The sequence below is a fragment of the Oncorhynchus clarkii genome, chromosome 22, assembly GCF_045791955.1.
Source record: "Oncorhynchus clarkii lewisi isolate Uvic-CL-2024 chromosome 22, UVic_Ocla_1.0, whole genome shotgun sequence".
Lineage (NCBI taxonomy): Eukaryota > Metazoa > Chordata > Actinopteri > Salmoniformes > Salmonidae > Oncorhynchus > Oncorhynchus clarkii.
Genome location: NC_092168.1, coordinates 20,837,439 through 20,858,957, shown reverse-complemented (window position 1 = coordinate 20,858,957; position 21,519 = coordinate 20,837,439). Strand labels below are relative to the sequence as shown.

The following is a 21,519-nucleotide window of genomic DNA, read 5'->3' as shown; positions in this document are numbered from 1 at the left end:
TTACAGTTGACAGAAATTTCACGAACTGACTTGTTGGAAAGGTGGCATCCTATGACGGTGCCACAGTGAATGTCAGAGCTCTTCGGTAATGCAATTCTACTGCCAATGTTTGTCTATAGAGATTGCATGGCTGTGTGCTCGATTTTATACACCTGTCAGCAACAGGTGTGGTTGAAATAGCCGAATCCACTAATTTGAAGGGGTGTCCATATACACTATATATATATATATATAAAAGTATACCTTTAATAATATTGCCTCTAATGTTATCAGCCTACCTCCCCTTTCTCTCTCTATTGTTGCTTCATTCCTGCCTCACATTCAACAGTTAAATTAAATAGCTTTTCCTGCATGGGACTCCAAGAGCTAAGGAGCGTTTTTTAAAGAGAGAGGCCAGCGGAGCATAGGTGTGTGCGTATTACGCAAAAGACTGGTTATTATGCATAATTCATAATTAATTAGCAAATATAAGGCTAATACTGCATTGAATATTTTACATAAGAAGTAGGCAAGGACATCTATATATAGGGCTATAGATCATTCTAGAACAGGATTATCTATTTTGGATACAATTGGAATGGAGTTGGAGAGAGAGAGAGAGAAAGACTGCTAGAGCGTGCACTGACTTAAAGCAACGATATTCCAGTGATAGGCTGTTTTAAAACTCTGCAGCTGCAATAAAAAATATTTACAAATAAAAAAATAAGGTGACCCCGAAAGCCAGATTGAGATGGGTAAATTAGACATGCCTTCGGTCTTTATATTACTGTAGCATAGACTTTTACAAGAAAGAAAAAAAAGTTACTATGATGAGATAGGTCTACATGCATTGTGAACTGCCTGTCCCAACCTGAGCGGTGAGGATTCATCATGCAGAGGCTGTAGAGAAGCCAGATTTACACATCGCATATCATTTAACAGTGAGATTTCACGCCGGTTTCTCTGATTTATTTATCCCAGGGAAAGGGAGTGGTATTGGACGGTAAATCCTGGTAAATGGGTTCCCGCCATAAAACCCTAAGCCATTCAACCTTAACTCAGACTGCTTGGGTTGAGGGTTTGAGAGATCCAAGGTTGGAAACAAGCTTTGGAATAAGGGACAGCCCTGCTGAGAGCCTCTACAGAGGAATATGACAGATGAATTTGAACTGGATGAGAGAGATAGCTGGTTACGCTGAAGAGATGGGGTATGAACAAACATTTGATTACAAAGGTAACACTCACGTTAACCTCCAACCTCCAAGTGTGAGGAAAGCCAGAAATATGTTCAAAACAAAAACCAGAGTGAGGAAGGGATGGGCAAAGAAAGACACACACACACTGAACAAGACAGACAGACGGACTAAACCAAGACGAGTCAACCGCAGATCTCCACCACTCACGTTGGGTTCTAGTTGGATGATCCTCTGCAGGTGGCGTCTCATGATGACTGAGCCCAGGAAGCGCTCCAGCGGCGAGCAGAGGTAACTTCCTGCCAGGCCCGGCACCAGGCAGGGTGTGGGCGAAGGCAGCAGCAACACGTGCAAGGCATTATGGGTGAGGATGGTGGGGATGGAGGCAGCCCAGGAACGCTGAGGTAGCTTACGGGGCGGGGGCATACTGCTGGGTATGGCCCCGGAACCTGGAGAGAGGAGCGGACAGTACCGTTAGCCTAGGGAATGGTGAGACTGAACACGTCCTTAAAGATGATTATTTTTTAATATACATTCGTGCAATGGTCTTAAAACCTCACTAGGGTAGGGAGCACTATTTTCACCTCCGGATGAAAAGCATGCCCAAGGTAAACTGCCTGCTACTCAGGCCCAGAAGCTATGATATGCATATAATTAGTTTAATTAGCATATAACTCTAAAACTGTTAAAATAATGTATGTTAGTATAACAGAACTGAAATGGCAGGTGTAAAACTGAGGAAAATCCATCCAGGAAGTGCCATTACTTTGAAATGGCTGTTTTTCCAATGAATGCCTATCCACCATTTAAAGGGATAGGACCCAGATACCGTTTCTTGTGGCTTCCACTAGTTGTGAACAGTCTTTAGACATTGTTTCAGGCTTTTATTCTGAAAAATTAGGGAGAATGACAACTGAGCCAGTGGATAGTGGGATGTCCCCAGAGCTGTTTCCTGCGCCCGACCGAGAGTGCGCCTTTCTTGTTTTTCTTTTATATTGACGACGCTATTGTCCGGTTGAAATATTATTGATTATTTATTTATAAACATCGTTTGACAATGTTTCTACAAACGTTACGGATACTATTTGGAATTTGTCTGCCTCTTGTGACGCATTTGAGCCATTGGATTACTGAACAAAACGCGCCAACAAATTGGAGGTTTTTGGATAAAAAGAGGGACTTTATCGAACAAAACAAACATTTGTGTAACTGGGAGTCTTGTGAGTGCAACCATACAAAGATGAAAGGTAAGTGATTAATTGTATTGCTATTTCTGACTTGTGACAAATCTACTTGGCTGGTAACTGTATGTAATGTTTTGTGTGCTGAGTGCTGTCCTCAGATAATCGCATGGTTTGCTTTCGCCGTAAAGCCTTTTTGAAATCTGACACAGCAGCTGGATTAACAACAGGGTAAGCTTTATTTTGATGTATTGCACTTGTGATTTCATGAAAGTTAAATATTTATAGTAATTTAATTCGAACTTGGCGCTCTGAAATTTCTATAGATGTTGACCACGTGGGACGCTACCGTCCCACACCCCCTAGAGGTTAACATCCCTTCAATCTTTGTAAAAACATTAGATTTTCAGTGGAGTGAATTGTCAGTCAAGTGTTTGTGATACTCACTCGAGCCAGTGCGTGGGGAGTGTGAGGCGTCGGGGATGGGTGAGTGGAGTGAAGGGTTTCCAGGGGACATGCCATGGATACGAGCCCCAGGAGATGGCCCTGATACCTGGGGAGAGCCTGGCCACTGGCCCCTCTGGCTGGGAGACACCATGGCATAAGGGGAGCTGGGGTCCAGAGCACCTGGGAAACAGACACGTAGCCAGACGCACACCACCACCACCATCATCAACATCAGTAGCGTCCACTGATATCATCATCCTTATAATCTTCATAATTCATTGTCATGAACCCATTACAGTGTACTCAGACAATCACAGACAACATATTTTTTACTCTCTCAAACACTTACTGATTGACAGAACTTTCTCTCTCCCATTAACTCTCTAAAAACTCTCCACAGTTAAACCACCAACGTGACCCACTGGCCAGTCAACATGGGGTTCTCAACCACTTCAAAATGGACTAAACAGGTGTCAGAACTATCAGAGAGACCGGTGAGCAACATCCCAGGGACAAGTCCCGGTCCATGGGCTGAGAGGTTGGTCTACAGCCCTGCCCAGTCCCATCCTCAGCCTACCCAGAGACAGCGTTTTCTCAACCTGCACCAGGGTCTGGCTATGGTTATACTCCATGGAGGACCCATCCATTCAGCCCAGCCTGCTACAACCCAGCCCCCTCTACCCCAGTCCAGCCTCATTCTTACTATCCTCTAACCCAGCCCAGTCCCATCCTCTAACCCAGCCCGGTCTGTCCCTGTGGTCAGTGCGTTGCGCCACTTACCATGCGGGCTGGCAAAGCTGGTTGGGCCCATAGCTATGCCAAGAGAGGAGGGAGAAGGGGTGGGCCCAAAGGGAGAGGGAGCCCTCAATGCTCCGCTAGGGGAGCCCGACGCATGGATGGTCCCTGCGCACACACACCACACCGACCAATAAGGCTCGTCAGACACGGGCCAATAGGATCAGCTCACACACACACACACACACACACTCGCATACCAGGATTTCCGTTAGCCGGCAATTGCCGGCGTTTGGTCCCCCCCCCCCAAATGTAAAAAAACAATTGAAAAAAACTGTTGTCGGCCAAAATGACCAATTACAAAATAATAATTTTTATTCATTGATGGAATTACAAGTTGATGGAAATACATTTGACAGTTATGCTTGCTGGTCTATAGGTTAATTTGCATAATTTAGTGGAATTAAATTGGACTGTGTATTTTTGTTAGTCCTCATGTATCTTATGCAAATAACAACACTAATCACGTGCACAGCATACAGAGACTATTTTGAGGGGGATTTGTCCTGCAGCTCCTCAGCTGGTTGCTGATGGAATAAAACATGTGCTTTAATAAACTCATTAATTGCGCAACAATTCTAAATGTAATCGCATGTTAAAAACAGTTTTGGTGCACGATTAAAAATAGCTACTATTTTGTATTTCTCAACTGGTAATTGAAGCGCGACTCCCATTCACCATTCAAGTGCAGGCAACAGGCTATCAGCACATCACCTACCACTTCACAAAATGAGCTGGAGGCCGTATGAATTTTGAAAACATACTTAATTGTTTGCAACCCGAATGGCATTATTTTATAAAGACTTCATAGCCGGCGCGTGAGTTTCAAGTTCGGTGAAGCCTACAAATTCATCCTGCCATTTCAATCTATGTTTATCATATGCGCATTTTCATGGAACTGTTAATTTAATACAAGTTTACATTTCTCAAAATCATTGTCACGTGGTTAATCATAAAAATCTGAATTAAATGATCAAAAGTTAAAAGTAAACTAAAGTGAGATCACCATCCCCTGCCATACGGACACATTGATACAACGTGATCCATTAGCGACGAAAGAAATGAGCACATGGAACTCAGAGCCTATAGGCCAATGCAGCACTAGGCCTATTGCTCTAGGCCCATTGCTCGTTCACACCGGAGATTGTTGAACTGATTTTTCAAATAGCTTACTGTGTGGAACTATAGTTAATAAATTATCATGTGCAATGGATGTAAAAAAAAAAGTTTAAAAAAAGTAAAAACACATTTCTGCGTAGTAGGCCAGGTAATTCTGTGTGCTCAGTCGCGCGCGCTCCCTCAACATTACACCGACATAGAAACCAGACACATGCTCATTGCGCACAAGGGCAAACAATTCACACAATGAATGCTCAAGAATTGTCGGGAGACAGCTGAGCGGGAGAGAGAGAGAGAGAGAGAGAGAGAGAGAGAGACTAGGCTATATCTTGGTCACACACCTCTCCCCTTGTCTCAACATTTTTTAATTATACTCAATAATTTACTCAGATACATATTTTAGATGCTTTTCACTGACAGACGCAAGTCAATAATCAACAAGGCCTACTGCTATGCGCGCTGCCCAAATTGCGGGCTTCCCAAATAGGCATAAGCCTACGAGCTAATGATCCTTGATTGCTCTGTGGCTAAGTTATGCTTTCTGGTGAAGCATTTTTTATTATTTGATTTATTTCTGTATAGACAGGAGTAATTATATAATTTTGGTAAATGTATTTTGGTAAATCCTAATCATATTATCAACCCATCCTAGTTGTTGCATCTTTAGATCCCCCCTCTGTCTAAAAGAGATTTTCATCTCAGTCACATATGGAACCACTATCAGGGGCACTGTTTAGAATGGTGTTTTCCCAGGGGCACTGCTTAGAATGGTGTTTTCCCAGGGGTACTGCTTAGAATGGTGTTCCCGCGAATTACATTTTGGCAAATGTTTGAAAATTAAGTTTAATTGGCTGCTTCATTACATGTTCTGTTAATAATTTACTCTTTAGATGTAAAGTCCCACATTTAGGGGACCGGCCTGGTACCGGTACCTACCGACATTTTTGCTTATAAATCGATCTGTGAACACCATAGATCGAAATGGCTTGCATTGATTGATAGCCCAGCTTCCCACAGAACACTAGTATATTTGTGTAACATAGAATGTTAAATCTGAAACCACTGGGATGTCCCTCCTACCATTTATTTCGCTCTTCCGACTATCCATCAACTCCTGGCTGAACCCTGCGTCACAGCTGTTAAGTTCATGTTTTAAGTATCCCTATATTTCTGTCATTACGGGGCTATCACTCTGTCAAGAGTGCGCCTGCGCAGGAGGTTTGGTTGTTGATGGACCTAGCCTTGAGTGGAATGGCTACCTTGTGTTCATACAGTATAGTAAACTTTGTTCAACTGTAACCTTCACATTGTGTCATTTCGAGTTAACAGCCACTTACAAAGCACATGCCTGCAATCATTACATCGTAGCGCAGCAGGAGAGAGTGGTTTCATCTCTTTAATACATTCAGACATCAATTTATAGCAATTAATATGAAATAATTTATTAATTTTAAAAAACACTGTCATTGATAAGATTAATAAGATGAAAGGCGAGTTCCTAACGAGTTCAAGAAGCCAAGCTAGAGCTCTGTGAGACGTTCACAGCGATGGGGGCAGAGGCTTGGCTCAAGAGAGACCTTAGGCAAATACGCACACTAAACATACAAATGCATATTTTGCAGTTATAAGGAAGGTGAATTCTTATAGCTAGTAATTTTACAATTTGATTATACTATATTTAGAAAGTATAAGTAATTTCAAGTATTATTCATAGTTTTTTTATAGGAAGATCATAAAATATTTAATATTGTCATAATATTCGTACTGTGTACTTGAGGTTGTATCCTCAAATGTAATTACACCTCAGCAATTTATAAATATTTTTACCATAAAGTTGAGATTTGAACCTTTCTTATAGTATGCAGCATTACTAGTTATTGTTGATGATAAATAATTACTTTTGGGGATTACATAGATTACATTTAGTTTGTTTTAAAATGAATTACCTCATTCTAAATGTGATTTCACTCGTTCTGAGCCCCGTGGGTAGCCGCCCTAGCGGGCAATGCACCCAGAGAGAAAAAAACGTTTTATGGCCGGTAAATTAAAATCTTCCATGTTGTCTGTCGCCACGTTTTCCCAACAGAAACCCTGTCACATACATTCACTCACACACACACACACGCAAACACACAGGCTGAAGCTGGGCAGCGGCTCTAGGGCTGAGATGGGTGAGCAGGACTGGGTGCATGCTTTCTCCCTTCTGGACTCAACTTTCGCACACACACAGTTTGCCATTCAGCATGTGCATGACAGCAGTGGCAGGATGAACACACACACAAAGAGAGTGATATCACTTAGCGGGTGGATGATGGGTGAGGAGAGGACCAGATAGCATTTGGTCTCTTTCCTCTGCTCCATAGTGGGCTGCCAAGCACACGTGGCACAAAGAGGGAACACACAGGACACACATCCCTCTCACCTGGGGACTGTGTGGGCATCATGGATGGCGAGGGTGCCACGTTGGGATGGTAAGGGGTGGGCGGGGAGGTGAGGGGAGGGTACACCCCCCCAGGACCCCCTCTCATTGTCTGCTGCTGCTGCTGGGCCTGAAATTGGCTCATGAGGGTGTCCATTATGTCACCGCCCACGGGCGAGGGCGGGTTGTCGTCTTCGTTGACAGAGCGTCGCCGAGCATCCTGGTTACTGTCAACAAACATGTTGAGGAACGTCTGGTAGAGAGAGAGCGAGAGAGAATCCTTGAGGGGAACTAGACAACAGAATCTAGGCACTTTCAAATTCCTGATACAATCACACAAACCCACCCAAGCCCTCTCCATTGTACCTTGAGTCCCGGGGCAGGGTAAAAGCCCTCCACGATCTTGGTGTTGTCGAAGAGGCTGTAGGCCCCGTCTCGTATGGCCACCACCCCACGGCTGCGGCAGTAGATGTCGATGCAGTACATGTTGCGGAAGGCCAAGCGGATGTGTGTGGGTGACTGGGGTAGGATGGAGAAACACTGGTAGGCTGTGTTGGTGCGCTGCGTTAGCCCCAGCATGGGCACTGTGGGCAGCTTGTTGATAGCATTCAGAGGGGCCTGGGTGTCCGACAGCACCTTGGGGGGGAGGGAAGTTAGACAATGAATACAAAATAAATGTCATTGAATTTGTGCCACTTTGGTGGAGGGTTCCAGTGTATGTAAGAGTATGTGCGTGTTCTGCCCCTGCATAGTTAGGTTCAAGCCCAGGTATGTGTGTATGCATGCAATACCTGTAGTAGCTGGACCACAGTAGGGGTCTTGTTGAACATCTCCTGCAGTTGATGCAGTATAATGTTGTGACAGTTACTACAGCCTGAGTTGGGTCCTACTGTCCCCAGAGAGAGATGAAACCTCTGGGTGCTACTGTTCCACTGGATGGTCACCTAGAGGGGAACGAGAGGCGGCAGAGAGAGTCTCAATCAATCACATGTATTTATATAGTATGTTTTACAAACAGTAAGGAAACATACAAGGCAGGGATTGACACTAAGCTCTCAAAGGCACTTGTAAATCAATATGTCATGTTTTTCTTGCGCAATTGTCATGGTCACTCGCCCCAAAAAATTTAACGGTCTGTTAGACAGACAAATGGTAAAATGTCAAGTACCTCTGTGGTAGATTGAACTGCATCGCTCCTTAGCAGTCATATGAAGGACCATATCTGAATTATATGTCAAAAATAAAAATGGTATCGTTTAAACTATTAATTTTTTGTTGTTGTTTAAATGTTGCCCTTAGGAAAAAAGATTGCAGTCAGAGCATACTGCAAATACTGCGTCCCAACATTTTTTTTACTGCAGTAATTTTGCAGTTATTCCGCAATTACTGGATCCAAAATACCACAGGTCGACAGTAGTTACTTTTTTTTGTCAGCCTAAGATTTTTTTATTACATTCGTCACATCGCTAGTTATACATATGAAAGGAAGTAATAATCACAGAAAACAATAACTTGGGGGCATGAAAGGTACTTTTTGGGGAACCAGCCATGTCTGGGGATAACAAAGATGACGTTTTATTTTTGACGAACTCTCCCTTTTAATGAGGCGGCAAGGGAGTAGCATTTTCCACAAACCTTTTATGGCAAATTAATGAAACTGTTAACACAATGGCTACAATATGGACAACTAAATCAAATGTTTCGGCCTATCTTCTCTGTCTAAACTGAAAAACACTTAGGACTATTTGAGTTGCGAGAATTTTCAAAATGGACTGCAAGCACAATTTGGCCCGCAAATCCCACTACTAAAACAGATGTAAAATTAGCTTAATATTTGTAGTTGGCAGTCTATTAGGGAGGACGTATTCATTACTCCAATTCTGTTGCAAAACGTTTCATATACAGAATGAAACGCTCTGTTTGCGTCCGTTTGGTTCTAATGAACACAGCCCTGAACACAAAAACAATGATTGATAGGCAGCTTAAACATCTTCAATTCAACCATTATGGGGTTAAAATACATATACATTTGTAAACAGCCACCCACAACAAAGACAATGCGTAAGATTCAAATAAATGAAAGAGCAGCAGTGTGATTCAATAAGTGATATCAGTACCACTATTGTCGTCCTCATCTTCAACAGTTTATTCAAGTTGAATTATCTTTGGATGCCAACAGCAGTCGCACCATTAGAAGACATAGCTTTGACTGTAGCCTACAAAAGCCTATTCCTGCTATTTTCCCTTGATCCATTAAATGCATATGATGGTTCATCATAGTGGTTTCTGATTTGTGGACAGACTTGCTCAGGCAGAACAAATAAAAAAATTGTGCCTTCTTTCATGAACATAAAGGTGTCAAATAATTTTTGCGAAATTGAGTCAGACACGTAACGGAGGGAAACGAGAATGTAGGGAGAATAACTATGATCACTTGGCTCAGTTTCTTTTTTGTTGCGAGTCACTTTTGCACAAATTAAAACACTATAGTCAACGTGACTTAAAGGTTGTCTTTGGGACAGAATGTCACCTGCCTGTTCAGGAAGCCACAAAGCAGATTCCACCTGCCCGACTGTTCAGTTTACCTTCCCCCGGCAATCGGGCAACCGTTAATGTCAACCCCTGCAAGGGACCAAACACTCCCTAGGTGGAAAGGAATGTTTAGAGAGGAAATAGACGCAGGTTAGATTTCAGACGTTACTCACCGAGCTGCCCTTGGTGCTGCCGTAGCACAAAACCAGTTTGCGGTAGTTATACAACCGGATCTCACTGAACAGACTCAGGTAGGATGGCATCTCTGGTAGTGATCGTGAGAACACCAGGACACACTGGTAAAGCTGGCTGATGGCGCTCCAGTCGTTGAGGAACATCTCCACCACCTTCCTCCCTCCCACAGGCTCAGACAGAGGGTTCTCATAGGTTAGGTACACGTGGCGCGTAGAGGCTGGACACACACACACACACACAGAAAAGGGAGCAATAAGGGCACATTAAACTCAGTTTGGGTAGTATGTGTGTGTGACAACATGTGCATTTCTGTGTGTGTTGTATGTGCTCATGTGTGTTTGTGTTAGCATGTACCTTGTTCCTTGCTGTGTGTGCTGTTGAGCGGGCAGTTGGCCAGAACCAGCTCCCCGACCCAGGTACGGTTGTTCCGACCCTGCAGACGGAAGGTGCAGTCCAGTAGAGAGCGCTCCAGTGCCTGCCTCGTCTCCTCCCCTACGCCCTTACTGGGAGGGATCCTAGGGAGAGGAACAGGACCACAAGGGGTTAGGTACATATCTATCACTGAAATGATGGGTATAAACTAACATTTAAAATAAATCAATTATATATACAGTGCCTTGCGAAAGTATTCGGCCCCCTTGAACTTTGCAAGAAGAAAGCCATTTCTTAAAGATATCCATAAAAAGTGTTGGTTAAAGTTTGCCACAAGCCACCTGGGAGACACACCAAACGTGGAAGAAGGTGCTCTGGTCAGATGAAACCAAAATTGAACTTTTTGGCAACAATGCAAAACGTTATGTTTGGCGTAAAAGCAACACACCATCCCACTGTCAAACATGGTGGTGGCAGCATCATGGTTTGGGCCTGCTTTTCTTCAGCAGGGACAGGGAAGATGGTTAAAATTGATGGGAAGATGGATGGAGCCAAATACAGGACCATTCTGGAAGAAAACCTGATGGAGTCTGCAAAAGACCTGAGACTGGGACGGAGATTTGTCTTCCAACAAGACAATGATCCAAAACATAAAGCAAAATCTACAATGGAATGGTTCAAAAATAAACATATCCAGGTGTTAGAATGGCCAAGTCAAAGTCCAGACCTGAATCCAATCGAGAATCTGTGGAAAGAACTGAAAACTGCTGTTCACAAATGCTCTCCATCCAACCTCACTGAGCTCGAGCTGTTTTGCAAGGAGGAATGGGAAAAAATGTCAGTCTCTCGATGTGCAAAACTGATAGACATACCCCAAGCGACTTACAGCTGTAATCGCAGCAAAAGGTGGCGCTACAAAGTATTAACTTAAGGGGGCTGAATAATTTTGCACGCCCAATTTTTCCGTTTTTGATTTGTTAAAAAAGTTTGAAATATCCAATAAATGTCGTTCCACTTCATGATTGTGTCCCACTTATTGTTGATTCTTCACAAAAAAATACAGTTTTATATCTTTATGTTTGAAGCCTGAAATGTGGCAAAAGGTCGCAAAGTTCAAGGGGGCCGAATACTTTCGCAAGGCACTGTATATATATATATTTTGTAGGTATGTGTCCAAGTGCGCTGCGAGAACGTTTCAGTTCAAATCAGTAGAAACTAAATTGCAATCATAGACACTTTCTGACTTTAGTATCATCTTTAAAGCCCCCATGCAGTCTTTTTCATAAAAACATTTATATTATCACTGTATCTAATATCACTCCAAATATATTTTTGTATCATTTCTTCCCCTGAGCTTCCTTTTGCCATTGAAATGCTCAGTGTGGGCATGTTGATAAAATGTTAATATATTACAAACACAGCCCTACTTGGTGGATAGGACCGTCGAGACCAGGGGATTCTAAGGGTTTTGTTTCTTTCCTTTCAACTAAGCCATAGACAACCAAGTGAGGGGAGTTCCTTACTAATTAGTGACCTTAATTCATCAATGAAGTACAAGGGAGGAGCGAAAACCCGCAGACACTCGGCCCTCTGTGGAATGAGTTTGACATGTGTGGTCTAGACTAAAGCAAACCCTGCTAACCCCTTTAAAGTAGGAGGATACATACGCCAATAAAAGATGACTAGTCATTGGTAATAATCAGATCAGATTGTGATGTCATGCTGTGGGCCAAAAACTCAATCCCACCTGAACAGGCTGAAATTCCTGGCGTTTTTCATTTTTTAAAGCTCTTGCACATAATTTTCACAATTTCAGTGTTATTTCGATCTCAGTGTGAAAACATCAATACAAAAAAACAACAAGTAAATCACATTTGACCGCACTGCCCCTTTAACATTCCCATTGACTTCCATATTGTTAGACAGTGCCACTAACATAAATTGCATGATGTCGAGCCTTACTTGAGGATGCGGATGGCATGACTGCAGCCGTCTCCCTCCACCTGCACACCCTGGTGAGGAATCTCCATCTGAGATAACTAGAGAAAGACATGAAAGACATGTTAGACAGAGGAGGAATGGAGGGGAAGAAAGCGAGGGATGAGGAGAGGATGAAAAAGAGGAGAGGTGAGGAACCTCCATGTGTGACAGCTGGATAGAGGGACAGAGGAGGAAGGATAGATGAGGAGAGGAAAGGAGGATGAGAGGGATGGATAGGAAGAGGAATGGTGAAGAAATATATGAATAGTAGAATGGGAAGTTGTGGAAAAGTAAAGAGTGAGTAAGAGTTGTAAGATAAAGAGAATAAAAGTGGGTACTCCCTCCATCCATACCTCCACTCTGAGGCCTATGAAGGGCATGTTGGTGTCACACATGGCCACTAGGTGAGCCAGCTCCTTGTTGAAGGCAGACATCTCCCCTGAGCGCTTTGGCTTCTTGGGCTCCAGAGCCCCCTGGTCTCCTGACAACTGGAGGACAGAGAAGAGAGAGGAGATATACAGTGAGATAACTGACCATCTAATGACAATAAATAATACATTTAATTTTTAAACACTTATTTCATTATTCAGGAAAATATCAGGGTTTATATGTATAGTGTAAGTCTTTTTCCTTCAATTACTCCTTTTAGGGCATGGTTTTAGATCATCAATATTTGAATTCATTGCAACTAGAACTGTGGCGGTCACAAAATTTAGTCAGCCGGTGATTGTCAAGCAAATAACTGTCGGTCTTACGGTAATTGACCGTTAATTAACAAACACATGTAGCATCTCCTGGCTTCCACCTTTGGAATTTTACATTTTAAAACGTATAATAAATCCATGTAATATAGCCTACACACCTTCACAATGAGTCCATTATTTATTTTAGACAGGTCTAAAGAAACATTATATGAAGAAAATGTAGTGCATTTCAGAAGAACAGAAAAGCATACTCGGAGTTGTCCTTACAGTATGTTAGGCCCTGATCTGGCAATGTCATATCGCTGTGGGCAACACTAGTTCATTTTGCAGACAAAATGTGTCTGTGTTAAATGAGGCCTCACCTCCTGGTTACACTAGTGACCATATCCCCTGTGCATCCCGCAAAGGCGGAGGTGTTGCTAACATTTACGATAGCAAATTTAAATAGACAAAAAAAAAAAAAAAAAAGACGTTTTCATCTTTTGAGCTTCTAGTCATGAAATCTATGCAGCCTACTCAATCACTTTTTATAGCTACTGTTTACAGGCCTCCTGGGCCATGTACAGTGTTCCTCATTGAGTTCCCTGAATTCCTATCGGACCTTGTAGTCATAGCAGATAATATTCTAATCTTTGGTGACTTTAATATTCACATGGAAAAGTCCACAGACCCACTCCAAAAGGCTTTCGGAGCCATCATTGACTCAGTGGGTTTTGTCCAACATGTCTCTGGACCCACTCACTGTCACAGTCATACTCTGGACCTAGTGGAATAAATGTTGTGGATCTTAATGTTTTTCCTCATAATCCTGGACTATCGGACCACCATTTTATTACGTTTGCAATTGCAACAAATAATCTGCTCAGACCCCAACCAAGGAACATCAAAAGTCATGCTATAAATTCACAGACAACACAAAGATTCCTTGATGTCTTTCCAGACTCCCTCTGTCTACCCAAGGACGCCAGAGGACAAAAATCAGAGGAACTCAATTTAACCTTGCGCAATACCCTAGATGCAGTTGCACCCCTAAAAACTACAAACATTTATCATAAGAAACTAGCTCCCTGGTACACAGAAAACACCCGAGCTCTGAAGCAAGCTTCCAGAAAATTGGAACGGAAATGGCGCCACACCAAACTGGAAGTCTTCCGACTAGCTTGGAAAGACAGTACCGAAGAGCCCTTACTGCTGCTCGATCATCCTATTTTTCTAACTTAATTGAGGAAAATAAGAACAATCCGAAATTCCTTTTTGATACTGTCGCAAAGCTAACTATAAAGCAGCATTCCCCAAGAGAGGATGACTTTCACTTTAGCAGTGATAAATTCATGAACTTCTTTGAGGAAAAGATTATGATTATTAGAAAGCAAATTACGGACTCCTCTTTAAATCTGCGTATTCCTTCAAAGCTCAGTTGTCCTGAGTCTGCACAACTCTGCCAGGACCTAGGATCAAGAGAGACGCTCAAGTGTTTTAGTACTATATCTCTTGACACAATGATGAAAATAATCATGGCCTCTAAACCTTCAAGCTGCATACTGGACCCTATTCCAACTAAACTACTGAAAGAGTTTCTTCCTGTGCTTGGCCCTCCTATGTTGAACATAATAAACGGCTCTCTATCCACCGGATGTGTACCAAACTCACTAAAAGTGGCAGTAATAAAGCCCCTCTTGAAAAAGCCAAACCTTGACCCAGAAAATATAAAAAACTAAAAATCGGCCTATATCGAATCTTCCATTCCTCTCAAATTTTAGAAAAGGCTGTTGCGCAGCAACTCACTGCCTTCCTGAAGACAAACGATGTATACGAAATGCTTCAGTCTGGTTTTAGACCACATCATAGCACTGAGCACCTGTGAAGGTGGTAAATTACATTTTAATGGCATCAGACCGAGGCTCTGCATCTGTCCTCGTGCTCCTAGACCTTAGTGCTGCTTTTGATACCATCGATCACCACATTCTTTTGGTCTACATGGACAAGTTCTGGCCTGGTTTAGATCTTATCTGTCGGAAAGATATCAGTTTGTCTCTGTGGATGGTTTGTCCTCTGACAAATCAACTGTAAATGTCGGTGTTCCTCAAGGTTCCGTTTTAGGACCACTATTGTTTTCACTATATATTTTACCTCTTGGGGATGTCATTCGAAAACATAATGTTAACTTTCACTGCTATGCGGATGAATGAAACATGGTGAAGCCCCAAAATTGCCCTCGCTAGAAGCATGTGTTTCAGACATAAGGAACAAAATAGAGATACTTGTTCTAGGTCCCAAGAAACAAAGAGATCTTCTGTTGAATCTGACAATTAATATTAATGGTTGTACAATCGTCTCAAATAAAACTGTGAAGGACCTCGGCGTTACTCTGGACCCCGATCTCTCTTTTGAAGAACATATCAAGACTGTTTCAAAGACAGCTTTTTTCCATCTACGTAACATTGCAAAAATCAGAAACTTTCTGTCCAAAAATGATGCAGAAAAATTAATCCATGCTTTTGTCACTTCTAGGTTAGACTACTGCAATGCTCTACTTTCCGGCTACCCGGATAAAGCACTAAATAAACTTCAGTTAGTGCTAAATACGGCTGCTAGAATCCTGACTAGAACCAAAATATTTGATCATATTACTCCAGTGCTAGCCTCTCTACACTGGCTTCCTGTCAAGGCAAGGGCTGATTTCAAGGTTTTACTGCTAACCTACAAAGCATTACATGGGCTTGCTCCTACCTATCTCTCTGATTTGGTCCTGCCGTACATACCTACATGTACGCTACGGTCACAAGACGCAGGCCTCCTAATTGTCCCTAGAATTTCTAAGCAAACAGCTGGAGGCAGGGCTTTCTCCTATAGAGCTCCATTTTTATGGAATGGTCTGCTTACCCATGTGAGAGATCAAATCAAATCGTATTTGTCACATACACATGGTTAGCAGATGTTAATGCGAGTGTAGCAAAATGCTTGTGCTTCTAGTTCCGACAATGCAGTAATAACCAACGAGTAATCTAACTAACAATTCCAAAACTACTACCTTATAAACACAAGTGTAAAGGGATAAAGAATATGTACATAAAGATATGTGAATGAGTGATGGTACCGAGTACAGTATATACATATGAGATGAGTATGTAAACAAAGTGGCATAGTTTAAAGTGGCTAGTGATACATGTATTACATAAAGATGCAGTAGATGATATAGAGTACAGTATATACGTAGACATATGAGATGAATAATGTAGGGTATGTAAACATTATATTAAGTAGCATTGTTTAAAGTGGCTAGTGATATATTTTACATCAATTCCCATTATTAAAGTGGCTGGAGTTGAGTCAGTGTGTTGGCAGCAGCCACTCAATGTTAGTTTAACAGTCTGATGGCCTTGAGATAGAAGCTGTTTTTCAGTCTCTCGGTCCCAGCTTTGATGCACCTGTACTGACCTCGCCTTCTGGATGATAGCGGGGTGAACAGGCAGTGGCTCGGGTGGTTGTTGTCCTTGATGATCTTTATGGCCTTCCTGTGACATCGGGTGGTGTAGGTGTCCTGGAGGGCAGGTAGTTTGCCCCCGGTGATGCGTTGTGCGAACCTCACTACCCTCTGGAGAGCCTTACGGTTGTGGGCGGAGCAGTTGCCGTACCAGGCGGTGATACAGCCCGACAGGATGCTCTCGATTGTGCATCTGTAGAAGTTTGTGAGTGCTTTTGGTGACAAGCCAAATTTCTTCAGCCTCCTGAGGTGGACCAATTCAGTTTGTCTGTGATGTGTACGCCGAGGAACTTAAAAAACTTACTACCCTCTCCACTGCTGTTCCATCGATGTGGATAGGGGGGTGTTCCCTCTGCTGTTTCCTGAAGTCCACAATTATCTCCTTAGTTTTGTTGACGTTGAGTGAGGTTATTTTCCTGACACCACACTCCGAGGGCCCTCACCTCCTCCCTGTAGGCCGTCTCGTCGTTGTTGGTAATCAAGACTACCACTGTAGTGTCGCCCGCAAACTTGATGATTGAGTTGGAGGCGTGCGTGTCCACGCAGTCGTGGGTGAACAGGGAGTACAGGAGAGGGCTCAGAACGCACCCTTGTGGGGCCCCAGTGTTGAGGATCAGCGGGGTGGAGCTGTTGTTACATACCCTCACCACCTGGGGGCTCTCTCTCTCTCTCTCTCTCTCTCTCTCTCTCTCTCTCTCTCTCTCTCTCTCTCTCTCTCTCTCTCTCTCTCTCTCTCTCTCTCTCTCTCTCTCTCTCTCTCTCTCTCTCTCTCTCTCTCTCTCTCTCTCTCTCTCTCTCTCTCTCTCTCTCTCTCTCTCTCTCTCTCTCTCTCTCTCTCTCTCTCTCTCTCTCTCTCTCTCTCTCTCTCTCTCTCTCTCTCTCTCTCTCTCTCTCTCTCTCTCTCTCTCTCTCTCTCTCTCAGGACCCTGGGACTAAACACCTCCCTCTACAACTGACGGGCCACCCCCAGGTGGTAAGGGTAGGTAACAACTCCTCAACACAGGGGCCCCTCAAGGGTGCGTGCTCAGTCCCCTCCTGTACTCCCTGTTCACTCATGACTGCACAGCCAGGCATGACTCCAACACCATCATTAAGTTTGCCGATGACACAACAGTGGTAGGTCTGATCGACAAGAAGGAAATATAGGGAGGAGGTCAGAGACCTGGCCGTGTGGTGCCAGGACAACAACCTCTCCCTCAACGTGATCAAGACAAAGAGATGATTGTGGACTACAGGAAAAAGAGAACAGAGTACACCCCCATTCTCATCGATGAGGCTGCAGTGGAGCAGGTTGAGAGCTTCAAGATCCTTGGTGTCCACATCACCAACATGGTCCAAGCACACCAAGACAGCTGTGAAGAGGGCACGAAAAAACCTATTCCCCCCTCAGGAGACTGAAAAGATTTGGCATGGGTCCTCAGATCCTCAAAAGGTTCTACAGCTGCACCACCGAGAGCATCCTGCAGTGATGGTTGCATCACTGCATGGTATGGCAACTCGTCGGCCTCCGACGACAAGGCACTAGAGGGTAGTGCAAACGGCCCAGTACATCACTGGGACCAAGCTTCCTGCCATCCAGGACCTCTATACCAGGTAGTGTCAGAGGAAGGCCCTAAAAATTGTCAAAGATTCCAACCACCCTAGTCATAGACTGTTGTCTCTGCTACCGCACAGCAAGTGGTACCGGAGCGCCAAGTCTAGGTACAAGAGGCTTCTAAACAGCTTCTACCCCCAAGCCATAAGACTCCTGAACACCTAATCAAATGGCTACCCAGACTATTTGCATTGCCCCCCCCTTTTACACCGCTGCTACTCTCTGTTGTTATCATCTATGCATAGTCACTTTAATAACTCTACCTACATGTACATATTACCTCAACTAACCGGTACCCCCACAAAGTGACTCTGTACCGGTACACACCTGTATTTAGTCTCGCTATTATTTTACTGCTGCTATTTAAAATTAATTGTTACTTTTATTTCTTATTCATATTTTTTTTAAACTGCATTGTTGGTTAGGGGCTCATAAGTAAGAATTTCACTGTCAAGGTCTACTACACCTGTTGTGTAGCACATGTGACTAATAAAATTTGATTTGAAGTGATGATATATGTAAGTGATGATATAATATTGTCACTCATCAGACTATTCTTGATTTAATCTAGTCTTTAGATATACTAAATCATGTGTGAAATTTGTTTTGATTTAGAATGGACCATTATCATGCACCTGTATCGAAACAGGGGCAGTGGGGAAAAATACATGTCATCTATGCACTTAAATAGCAAATGGAGGATGCTTTTCCCCATGGTTTATTTTCATGCTAGACAGGTAGGCTACCCTGTTGTAAAGAGAAGCAATGTGCTTAATATTAGGAAAGTTGAAAATAAATATAGTAGGCCTAGCTTATAGAAAGCTGATCATCCTCTTTTCAGTAGAGGCAATCACTCTGTTCTCTCACACAATTGCATAGCCCAGGTATTCCCAAACTGGGTTGCGCGTACCCCTGCCGTCAGGGGGAAAAAAAAAAGAAAAAAAAAAGAAAAAAGTTACATCCAAACCGTCCGTTTTTATTTTCCAACGGGGCTATACATTTGTGAGTTTCTCCCCCCTCATTTTACTGCCAAAAATAAAATTAAACCATCTACTGTTCAGCGAAACAACAACACAATGTCAAATACAAGTAGCCTAGTCAAGTAATTAACATCCAATCACATTAATCGTTACTCTCTCACGGGAATTCCACTAATGAACCGTATGTAGCTGCTGCTCATGTTGGTATCTGTAAAGCCATAACAGGGAGACATAGTGGAGCGGTAACTTGTGTGTAAGCAGTTGCTCCCGACGGCACTTGGGTACACCACAGCATCCACCAAGAGGCTCTTGCTGCCAAGGGAATGCCTGACAACTTGAAAGACACTACAGTGAAAATGGTTAACTTTGTTAAAGCAAGGACCCTGAACTCTCGTGTATTTTCTGCACTACGCAATGATATGGGCAGTGACCATGTAACGCTTTTACAGCATAGAGAAGTGCGCTGGTTATCAAGGGGCAAAGTATTGACACGTATTCTTTTAATTGAGAGACGAGCTTAAAGTTCTTTACTGACCATAATTTTCACTTGTCTGACTGCTTGCATGATGGCGAGTTTCTCACACGACTGGCCTATCTGGGTGATGTTTTTTCTCGCCTGAATGATCTGAATCTAGGATTATAGGGACTTTCCGCAACTATATTCAATGTGTGAGACAAAATTTATGCTATGATTAAGAAGTTGGAGCTTTTCTCTGTCTGCATTAACAAGGACAACACACAGGTCTTTCAATCATTGTATGATTTTTTTGTGTGCAAATGAACTCAAGCTTACAGACAATGTCAAATGTGATATAGTGAAGTGAGTTGGGTGTGCAATTACACAGGTACTTTCCCGAAACAGATGACACAAACAACTGGATTTGTTATCCCTTTCATGCCCTGCCTCCAGTCCACTTGCTGATATCTGAACAATTGAGCCTCATCGTTCTGTGAAAATGTAATTTAATCCGAAGCCACTGGTAGATATCTGGATTAGGCTGCGCTCAGAGTATCCTGCCTTGGCAAATTGCGCTGTTAAGACAACGATGCCCTTTGCTACCACGTACCTATGTGAGTGGATTCTCGGCCCTCACTAGCATGAAAACTAAATACAGGAACAGACTGTGGAAAATGATTTGAGACTCCCCATTTACAACCCAACATTGCAGAGTTATGTGCATCCTTTCAAGCACACCTTTCTCATTAACCTGTGGTGAGTTATTCACCATTTTCGCTGAACAAATAAGGTTTTATATGTAAGATGGTTAAATAAAGAGAAAAATTATTGATTATTATATTATTTGTGCCCTGGTCAGGCTGGTCCTATAGGAGCTCTGTCACTTCCCATGAGCCGGGTTGTGACAAAAACTCACACGCATTCTTATGTTTAATAAATGTATTTATAGTGTAGCAGGCTTACATTGACGGCAAAAAACAACATTCGAGAGTGTGCTGACCCTGGTGCTAGAGGGGGTACGCAGCTGGAAGTTGAATGTTTGAAGAGGTACGGGATTATACTGCCATAGCCTATTGAAATGTTGCCCAACATGTTTTATTTGATTTTCTATTTTTTTAAAAATTGATGTCAGAGTGATTAGAGGGACAATGGAGTGCTGAATACCAGGCAGTTAGCAAGTTTGGTAGGATATTAATGACCATCAGCAGCATCAGAGCTTGGAGAAGCCTAATTACCGTGACTAAACGGTCATGTGGAATTTGACTGCCTTCATGACTCGTGACCGCCGGGTGTGGCGATAATACGGTCACACATCAGCCCTGATTGTAACCCATACAAGCAGTTCTGCAATCCATTCCTACTTTTCTCTTAGCGCCATGGCGGGCCCCACGGCTGGCACAATTGTCCAGGACGAGCTGCTCCAGGTTGGGTTTGAAGTGCTGAAGGAGCTGGGCGCATGGAGGTCCCTCCTCACCTTCCAACTGAGACACAGAAAGGAAGGAGTACTTGTACTGAAGCTCCGTGGGACAGCCAGGCACATCAAGCATCTCCACCACCTAGAGAGACAGGGAAGGGGAGAGAAGAGGGAGGGGGAGAGAAGAGGGAGGGAGAGAGAGAGAGATTGATGGGAGAAAACAGTAATGAGGAATAGTGGGAAAGTTGTGCATGGTTAATGTTCTGTATATTGTTTTACATTTTCTTGTGTTTGCAATAAACAAACAGTTTTTGGGGACAAATAATTGGGATAAGGTGGGAGGCAATTACAATATAATACTGTGGCAGGCGGGTTAGCCGGATGAAGAGCCTGTGTTTTGATAGGCTGCCGGCAGGGTGGGAGATGGAGTTGGAGAGGTGTAGTATGTCTGTGCAGACAGTGGGGAGGTGTTTCACCGACTGTCTACACCTCTGCTCCCCTAACCAAAACCTGGAAGAAGAGTGGTGAGGAAAGGGATGGAGAGGGGTGAGAGAGAGAAAAACATAAGTAAACTGAAATTCGACATTCTCCAAATAGACCAGACTCTGCCAATGAGCAGCTATTTCACAGTCCTACATTCACACATCAGTGAGACATCATTATCACTCTGCTAA

General features: G+C 43.2%; 1 protein-coding gene across 2 annotated transcripts in view; it reads right to left on the bottom strand.

Moving 5' to 3' along the window:
- The window catches only part of LOC139380563 (mediator of RNA polymerase II transcription subunit 14-like), a 37,487-nt gene that overhangs the window by 7,800 nt on the left and 8,168 nt on the right, over positions 1 to 21,519 (bottom strand). The window contains exons 13-24 of one of the 2 annotated variants that reach the window (XM_071123336.1): positions 21,196 to 21,355; positions 20,793 to 20,987; positions 12,566 to 12,700; positions 12,195 to 12,271; positions 10,215 to 10,375; positions 9,839 to 10,077; positions 7,925 to 8,077; positions 7,500 to 7,769; positions 7,137 to 7,386; positions 3,581 to 3,703; positions 2,801 to 2,980; positions 1,383 to 1,621 (exon numbers count right to left, since the gene is read on the bottom strand). In XM_071123336.1, coding sequence (XP_070979437.1) covers positions 1,383 to 1,621; positions 2,801 to 2,980; positions 3,581 to 3,703; positions 7,137 to 7,386; positions 7,500 to 7,769; positions 7,925 to 8,077; positions 9,839 to 10,077; positions 10,215 to 10,375; positions 12,195 to 12,271; positions 12,566 to 12,700; positions 20,793 to 20,987; positions 21,196 to 21,355 — 2,182 coding nt within the window. The remainder of the gene's footprint in view (positions 1 to 1,382; positions 1,622 to 2,800; positions 2,981 to 3,580; positions 3,704 to 7,136; positions 7,387 to 7,499; positions 7,770 to 7,924; positions 8,078 to 9,838; positions 10,078 to 10,214; positions 10,376 to 12,194; positions 12,272 to 12,565; positions 12,701 to 20,792; positions 20,988 to 21,195; positions 21,356 to 21,519) is intronic. The other variant, XM_071123337.1, reaches the window with a different exon arrangement.